The 9,727-nt window shown below is 42.2% G+C and overlaps 1 protein-coding gene across 1 annotated transcript; it reads left to right on the top strand.

Annotated features, from left to right (window-relative positions):
• Positions 1-413: 413 nt before the first annotated feature.
• On the top strand, positions 414-636 carry LOC123490866 (VID27-like protein; the record flags this gene model as incomplete). Its single annotated transcript, XM_045220712.1, is given in 1 exon segment — positions 414-636. A coding segment is annotated over 1 exon segment (62 nt), but the record flags the coding sequence as incomplete, so codon positions are not given.
• Positions 637-9,727: the final 9,091 nt, after the last annotated feature.

The following is a 9,727-nucleotide window of genomic DNA, read 5'->3' as shown; positions in this document are numbered from 1 at the left end:
CTTATTTTCCACCATAATTTGCAAATAAATTCATAAAAAATCCTACAATGTGATTTTCTGGAAAAAAAATCTCAATTTGTCTGTCATAGTTGACGTGTACCTATGATGAAAATTACAGGCCTCTCTCATCTTTTTTAAGTGGGAGAACTTGCACAATTGGTGGCTGACTAAATACTTTTTTCCCCCACTGTATGTTTATGTTGGTTTTTAGGAGGGGTTGGCTTAAAGAGGAAGTCACATTTCCATTGGACCTTGTGTTCAATTGGACAAATGAAGTGATCTTAAACTAGTTTTAAAGCCCCTTTCAATGCTTTTTCTAATTCTAACCCCCATATCTATCCATATTCCCACAGGAGAGAACTCCAACCCAGGTTCAGACAGTGAGCCCAGTTCCACAGCATCAGGAAACCATAAACAACACAGACAGAGGAACTCAAGACAGAAACATCACCACTGCATGGACTGCTTCACCTAGTTTCTATGAGCCAGAGGAGTTGAGAAGGCACACTTGTAGGCCCCACCCCTGCTCAGATTGCAGAGGCAGTTTCGTGTGTCCAACTCACCTCATACCACACAAAAATACTATCAAAAGAAAGAAAACTTACCCATGTGGTCAATGTGGGAAGAGTTTTCAGACCCCAACAGCTTGAAGAAGCACCAGCTTACTCACACAGGAAAGAAGTCGTACCACTGTTCCCAGTGTAGGAAGACTTTCAGTTGGTCATTCAATTTGAAGAGGCATCAGAGAATACATACAGGAGATAAGCCTTTCCACTGCTTCCAATGTGGGAAGAGCTTCCGTATGGAAGGACATCTAAAGGAACACATGAGAATACACACAGGAGACAAGCCGTACCACTGCTCTCAGTGTGGGAAGAGCTTTGGTCGGAGCAGGAGCTCTGAAGACACACCAGCTAACTCACACAGGAGAGAAGCCGTACCATTGCTCTCAGTGTGGGAGGAACTTCAGTCAGGCAGGACACCTGAAGACACACCAGCGAACTCACTCAGGAGAGAAGCCGTACCACTGCTCTGTTTGTGGGATGAGTTTTCCTCTTTTACAGACCTTAAGTAGACACCAGCTTACTCACACAGGAAATATGCATTACCACTGCTCCCAGTGTGGGAAGAGCTTCAGTCAGCCAGGACGCCTGAGGGCACACCAGTTAACTCACACAGGAGAGAAGCGTTTCCACTGCCTTCAATGTGGTAAAAGTTTCAATCATTCATCAAATATGACGGCACACCAGTCAACTCACACAGGAGAGAAGCCTTACCACTGCTCTCAGTGTGGGAAGAGCTTCAGTCTGGCAAGATACCTGAAGAAACATTGGCGAACTCACACAGGAGAGAAGCCGTACCACTGCCCTCAATGTGGGAAGAGTTTCCGTCAGTCATCACATCTGAGGGCACACCAGTTAACTCACAAAGGAGAGAAGCCCTGTACCACTTCTCTCAGTGTGCAAAGATCTTCAGCCAGACAGCAGACCTAAAGAGACACCAGCTAAATCCATGTGACACACATTTTTAGGCCGATCTACAGGCTCCCGATCAGATCCCGGTGCATTTTTCCAAATCGGCATTATGAATACCACACATTCAGTTTATAGTTCTGGACAGGAAGAGGTGAGGCCTCCCGTCAGGAGAGCTGTGATTGGCTCAAGGTGAGGGAATAGCATTCGTCGCTTAGCATTGTTCTGTGACTTATGGCAGGGCATTGAGTTAATCAATTGTCCACATAACTGGAGGGTACTTTGTACACTCATAATGTCTTCCACCGCCTGTTAATACTAAATTGTAATTATTTTGCACTATGGCCTATTTATTACCTTACCTCCATAACTTACTACATTTGCACACACTGTATATATATTTTCTGTTGTATTTTTGACTTTATGTTGTGTTTACCCCATATGTAACTCTGTGTTGTTGTTGTTGTTTTTTATCGCACTGCTTTGCTTTTATCTTGGCCAGGTCGGAGTTGGAAATGAGAACTTGTTCTCCACTGGTCTACCTGGTTAAATAAAGGTGAAATAAAAATAAATAAATACCACTCCTTTTGTTCAGATGGCGAACAGCCGTATGGTTGCTGTCATTTATGGACCACACAATAATTGTTGTGTTGAGGAAAGACTGACTGTGTCACTAATTGTTTTTATAAGAATGTGTTGGAAATTCCAAATTGCATAGTCAACTACATATACACAGCACTGACACACACACTTACCCCACCAGACATGCCACCAGGGGTCTTTTTCACAGCACTGACACACACACTTACCCCACCAGACATGCCACCAGGGTCTTTTCACTGTCCCCAGGTCCAGAACAAATTCAAGGAAATGTACAGTATTATACAGAGCTATGAGTGCATGCAACTCCCTTCCATCTCATATAGCGCAAGTGAACCGCAAAACCTGGTTTCAAAAACAAATAAAGCAACACCTGGCGGCACAACGCCTCTCCCCCATGTGACCTACTTGTTGTGTGTATGTACTGATGTATGTGTAACTGATAGATGCACACACACTACATGTTAATGTTTTTAAATGTATGTAAATTGTAAAGTATTTTGTCTGTGATGTCTTGTCCGTTATGTGCCGGACCCCAGTAAGACTAGCTGTCGCCGTTGACGTCAGCTAATGGGGATCCTAATAAATAAAATACAACCTTAGGCCCTCTAATTCCCCATTCCCTGTGTGTGACTCTGATTCTGTAGCCATTCACATTAGTACATCATTTTGCCATCACAATCTCCATTAATTCATCCTGTACATGTATTGTTTTAGCCTGGTTATTTCTAAATATATCCTATTTGTTTATGGAACATATCTACTGTATCCGAGAATGTCATTTCAAGAGCTTAATTGCCTTCAGAATTATCGTTCAGAAAGAAAACGCCACGAGAAATATGTTTAACCATATATTAAGCAATGAATAATGCAAGTATTGGCGTATAGGCTCTGCTCCTTCAGGGTAGCCTACAGGCAGTGAGCATGGTAAACTATACCAATCCCCCCCGGCAGGAACACAGAACCTAACAAGTGGAGGCTGGGGGGGGGGGGGGTGGTGGGAGCCAGCGCATAGTAGCAGCAAGCCTCAGCAGGGTGAGTGAGCAGACCCGGTCTTCTTAAGTAGACCGCCGATAAGGTAGGCGTGATTGTTACTAGCCTCTAATTCAGGGATCATCAACTAGATTCAGCCGCGGACCAATACACAGTAATGTCAAAGTGGAATTATGTTTTTGGGAAATTATTTAGAAATGATTAAGCTGAAATGTCTTGAGTCAGTAAGTATTCAACCCTTTTGTTATGGCAAGCCTAAATAAGTTCAGATGTAAAAATGTGCTTAACAAGTCACATAAATTGCATGGACTCACTGTGTGCAATAATAGTGTTTGACATTCTTTTGAATGATTACCTCATCTCTGTATCCCACACATACAATTATCTGTAAGGTCCCTCAGTCGAGTAGGTTTTCTAGTGCCTCGTAAAGAAGCACAACTATTGGTAGATGGGTAAAATCCCAGTCACTACAAAGATACAGGCGTCTTTCCTAACTCCGCTCAGGGATTTCACCATGAGGCCAATTGTGACTTTAAAATAATTACAGAGTTTAATGGCTGTGATATTGATAAAACTGAGGATGGATCAACAACATTGTAGTTACTCCACAATACTAACCTAAATGACAGAGTTCAAAGAAGGAAGCCTGTACAGAATACAAATATTCCAAAACATGCATCCTGTTTGCAATAAGGCACTAAAGTCAAACTGAAAAAATGTGGCAAAGAAATTATTGTCCTGAATAAAAAGCGTTATGTTTGGGGAAAACACGTCACTGAGTTTTTTATAGTATAAAAGTAATGGAATAGAGCTAAGCACAGGCAAAATCCTAGAGGAAAACCTGGTTCAGTCTGCTTTCCAACAGACACTGGCAGACACATTCACCTTTCAGCAGGACAATAACCTAGAGGAAAACCTGGTTCAGTCTGCTTTCCAACAGACACTGGCAGACACATTCACCTTTCAGCAGGACAATAACCTAAAACACAAGGCCAACACAACGGTGGAGTTGCTTACCAATATGACATGCATGCATACAAAATGCATGCATACAAAAAATGTATGCATGCATGACTGTAAGTCGCTTTGGATAAAAGCGTCTGCTAAATGGCATATTATTATTATTACATTGAATGTTTCTGAGTGGCCTAGTTACAGTTTTGACTTAAATCGGCTTGAAAATGTATGTCTAGCAATGATCGACACCCAAATTGAGAGAGCTTGAAGAATTTTAAAAAGAAAATGTGCAAAAATTTACAATCCAGGTGTGCAAAGCTCTTAGAGACTTACCCAGAAAGACTCACGGCGGTAATCCATGCCAAAGATGCTTTTACAAAGTATTGACTCAGGGTGTGAATACTTATGTAAATTATATATATGTATTTCATTTCAATACATTTGCAAACATTTCTAAAAACCTATTTTCACTTTGTCGTTATGGGGTATTGTGTGTAGATGGGTGAGAAAGAAAATCAATAGAATTTTTACATTTACATGTTTAGTCATTTAGCAGACGCTGTTATCCAGAGCGACTTACAGTTAGTGAGTGCATAATTTTATTTTTTTCATACTGGCCCCCGTGGAAACGAACCCACAACCCTGGCGTTGCAAACGCCATGCTCTATCAACTGAGCTACATCCCTGCCGGCCATTCCCTCCCCTACCCTGGACGACGCTGGGCCAATTGTGCGCTGCCCCATGGGTCTCCCGGTCGCGGCCGGCTACGACAGAGCCTGGATTCGAACCAGGATCTCTAGTGGTACAGCTAGCACTGCGATGCAGTGCCTTAGACCAATTTAAATCAATGTAATCCATTTTGAATTTTGTCTGTAACACAACAAAACGTGGAATAAGTTCGAGGGGTATGAATACTTTCTGAAGGCTCTCTAAGTACACAACCTGAATTACATAAAAGTAAACCAACTGACTGAGCTGTTGTTGTATCTGCCCAGGGAGGTCTAGTAATGGTTTCAAGTAGACATGATACACAGCTGATTCAACAAAGATCATGATTAGTTGATTATTGGAGACAGGCGTGTTAACTGGGGGCAAAGATGTGACACCAATCAGGCCCCCAAGAACTGGAGTTGCCCATCCCTGATCCACAGTCTAGACCACGTCTCAAACTCATTCCACGGATGGCCAAGTATCTATGGTCTTCGCTCCACCCTTGGATTTGATTGATGAATTAAGGTCACTAATTAGTAAGAAACTCCCCTCACCTGGTTGTCTAGGTCACTAATTAGTAAGAAACTCCCCTCACCTGGTTGTCTAGGTCTTAATTGAAAGTTAAGACCAAAAACCCGCAGACACTCGGCCCTCCGTGGAATGAGTTTGACACCCGATATTTAGCCTTTGCAATCTGGTTCTTTGTAATATGTTTTTTTGTAATCTGGTTATGTGTAATCTGGTTCTGTGTAATTTGGTTCTGTGGATAGAGAGTATACAGTGTATTCGGAAAGTATTCAGTCCCCTTGACTTTTTTCACATTTGGTTACAGCCTTATTCTAAAATTAATTAAATTGTTTGTTTTTTCTCATCAATCTACACACAATACCCCATAATGACAAAGCAGAAACAGGTTTTTAGAAATGTTAGCAAATGTATTACAAATACAAAAACGGAAATATCACATTTACATAAGTATTCAGACCCTTTACTCAGTACTTTGTTGAAGCACCTTTGGCAGCGATTACAGCCTTGAGTCTTCTTGGGTATGACGCTACAAGCTTGGCACACCTGTATTTGGGGAGTTTCTCCCATTCTTCTCTGCAGATCCTCTTAAGCTCTGCCAGGTTCGATGGGGAGCGTCACTGCACAGCTATTTTCAGGTCTCTCCAGAGATGTTCGATCAGGTTCAAGTCAGGGCTCTGGCTGGGCCACTCAAGGACATTCAGAGACTCGGGTCCCCGAAGCCACTCCTGCATTGTCTTGGCTGTGTGCTTAGGGTCGTTGTCCTGTTGGAAGGTGAACCTTCAGCCCAGTCTGAGGTCCTGAGCGCTCTGGAGCAGGTTTTCATCAAGGAAAACTTTGCTCCGTTCATCTTCCCCTTGATCCTGACTAGTCTCCCAGTCCATGCCGCTAAAAACATCCCCACAGCATGATGCTGCCACCGCCATGCTTCACCGTATTGATGCTGCCAGGCTTCCTCCAGACATGACGCTTGGCATTCAGGGCAAAGAGTTCAATCTTGGTTTCATCAGACCAGAGAATCTTGTTAGGTGCCTTTTGGCAAACTCCAAGCAGGCTGTCATGTGTATTTTACTGAGGAGTGGCTTCTGTCTGGCCACTCTACCATAAAGGCCTGATTGGTGGAGTGCTGCAGAGATGGTTGTCCTTCTGGAAGGTTCTCCCATCTCCACAGAGGAACTCTGGAGCTCTGTCAGAGTGACCATCGTGTTCTTGGTCACCTCCTGACCAAGGCCCTTCTCCCCCGATTGCTCAATTTGTCCAGGCGGTCAGCTCTAGGTAGATTCTTGGTGGCTTCAAACTTCTTCCATTTAAGAATGATGGAGGCCTCTGTGTTCTTGGGAACCTTCAGCGCTGCAGACATTTTTAGGTACCCTTCCCCAGATCTGTGCCTCGACACAATCCTGTCCTCGGAGCTCTACGGACAATTCCTTCGACCTCATGGCTTGGTTTTTGCTCTGACATGTACTGTCAACTGTGGGACATTATCTAGACAGGTTTGTGCCTTACCATATCATGTCCAATCAATTGAATTGACCACAGGTAGACTCCAATCAAGTTGTAGAAACATCTCAAGGATGATCAATGGAAACAGGATGCACCTGAGCTCAATTTCGAGTCTCATAGCAAATGGTCTGACTACTTATGTAAATAAGGTATTTCTGTTTTTATTTCTAATAAATGTGCAAAAAAATCTAAAAACGTGTTTTCACTTTGTCATTATGGGGTATTGAGTGTAGATTGATGAGGGAAAACATTTATTTGCTCCATTTTGGAATAAGGCTACAACGTAACAAAATGTGGAAAAAGTCAAGGGTCTGAATACTTTCCGAATGCACTGTATAAACACACTGCTCATACCGAACTGCTCCCACTCAGCCACCAGGTGGCGATACAGGGGCAGTTTACAACAGGGGTGCCAACATCAGAACAGTTCAGATGAGAACCTGGCACCACTCCCACTCAGCCACCAGGTGGCGATACAGGGGCGGTTTACAACAGGGGTGCCAACATCAGAACACTTCAGGTGAGGACATGAGCCAGATGGCTCTGAGTTGGTTAGTTCTTTCTAACTATGGTTCTATGCCATTGAAGAGCTCTAATCCAGTGTTGTTCTAACTGAATGAATTTGGTTCTAAGTGAAGTTCTAACTGAGCGAGGTTCTTATCCATTGTGATTCTATTCCTGAATAAAGCTCCAACCCAGCTAGGTTCTATACCAGCTAGGTTCTATTCCAGTGTGGTTCTATCCCAGCTAGGTTCTATTCCAGTGTGGTTCTATCCCAGCTAGGTTCTATTCCAGTGTGATTCTATCCTAGCTAGGTTCTATTCCAGTGTGGTTCTATCCCAGCTAGGTTCTATTCCAGTGTGGTTCTATCCTAGCTAGGTTCTATTCCAGCGTGGTTCTATCCCAGCTAGGTTCTATTCCAGTGAGGGTTCTATCCTAGCTAGGTTCTATCCCAGTGTGGTTCTATCCCAGCTAGGTTCTATTCCAGTGAGGTTCTTCTCTCCTCCAAGTTGAACAACCTGGACCCGGAGCTGAACCAGTTTGAGGAGAAGAAATCAGAGGAAAAGGGAAGAAGAAGAAGAAGAAGAAGAAGAAGAAGAAGAAGAAGAAGAAGAAGAAGAAGAAGAAGAAGAAGAAGAAGAAGAAGAAGAAGAAGAAGAAGGGAGGAATAGAGGCCATCAAGAACGAACTCAAATCAAATCAAATTTAGTTTGCCACATGCGCCGAATACAACAGGTGCAGACATTACCATGAAATGCTTACTTACAAGCCCTTAACCAACAATGCAAACAAGGTGAGTGTGGAGAGAGGGTGGGTGTGTTTTCTTGCCAAAACTAAGCCTATGGCTTTACGTTGTGTGTTATTGTCAGAAGAATAACCATAGTAGGTCACAGTGACTTACACAAACGCATGAATCAAACAACTGAATATTTGAGCTTGAGTGCTGTACACTGTGTTATAGTGCTTTAGAGTCTAATGTGCAGTGTGTGTTCAATTAGATACTTAATCCAGAGATTCTTATCTTTGCCTCAATTCGGAGTCTCATCCAGATCACCATGGTATTTATAGTTATTTATGACAGCCTCATTAGCAGCTAATGAGCATTTCATTTTTTTGCGGGTAAATACAGGCAAATATATTCATAAAAATCACTTTGTCCTAGAAAGATTTACACGGTTATCAACAAGTCACGCCAGGATAAGCCTACACGAAACACAGCCCTTAATTTAAGTGTTTCTAAAATGAAAACGAATAAAACGATTGGAACCATTTCCTTGTTTGACTGCTAGGTTTTATGGTTATTATGACTCATACTGTGGTACTCTATAGCCCTCTGATTGTAATTTTAAGTTTGTAGAATACTTTTATGGAAACGTTGCAATAATGGCCCATTAGGCTTCAAAGGAAGGAAAAATGTGTGGTAAGAAAAATGAAATTCTATAAAAATGTCCATCAAAATGGATCAAAACAATTGACGTGATGGAAACTATTGTCATATGGAAAGTATTCATCCCCCTTGACTTATTCCACATTTTGTTGTGTTACAGCCTGAATTCAAAATGGATGAAATAGATTTTTCCTCACCCATCTACACACAATACCCCATAATGACAGTGAAAACATGTTTTTAGACATTTTTGCAAATGTATTGAAAATTAAATATAACAATATCTCATTTACATAAGAATTCACACCCCTGAGTCAATACATGTTAGAATCACCTTTGGCAGCAGTTTCAGCTGTGAGTCTTTCTAGGTAAGTCTCTAAGGGTTAGGGTTCCACACCTGGATTGTGCAACATTTGCCCAATATTATTTTCAAAATTCTTCAAGCTGTCAAATTGGTTGTTGATCATTGCTAGACAACCATTTTCAGGTCTTGCCATAGATTTTCAAGAAGATTTAAGTCAAAAATGTAACTTGGCTACTAAGGAACATTCACTGTCTTCTTGGTAAGCAACTCAAGTGTAGATTTGACGTGTTTTATACTGAACAAAAATATAAACGCAATATGCAACAATTTCAACGATTTTACTGAGTTACAGTTCATATAAGGAAATCAGTCAATTGAAATAAATTCATTAGGCCCTAATGTATGGATTTCACATGACTGGGCAGGGGCGCAGCCATGGATGCTACGTTTTCCCCACAAAAGGGCTTTATTACAGACAGCAATACACCCTCAGTTTCATCAGCTGTCTGTGTGGCTGGTCTCAGACGATCCCGCAGGTGAAGAAGTCGGATGTGAAGGTTCTGGGCTGGCGTGGTCCGTTTTGGACGTACTGCCAAATTCTCTAAAACAACTTTGGAGGCGGCTTATGGTAGAGAAATAAACATTCAATTCTCTGGCAACAGCTCTGGTGGACATTCCCGAACTCAGTACACCAATTGCACGCTCCCCTCAAAACTTGAGACATCTGTGTTATTGTGTTGTGTGACAAAACTACACATTTTTAGAGTGGCCTTT

This window comes from Coregonus clupeaformis, unplaced genomic scaffold (assembly GCF_020615455.1).
Source record: "Coregonus clupeaformis isolate EN_2021a unplaced genomic scaffold, ASM2061545v1 scaf5166, whole genome shotgun sequence".
In the NCBI taxonomy this organism is placed as follows: Eukaryota; Metazoa; Chordata; class Actinopteri; order Salmoniformes; family Salmonidae; genus Coregonus; species Coregonus clupeaformis.
This window is presented reverse-complemented; position numbering and strand designations above follow the sequence as displayed.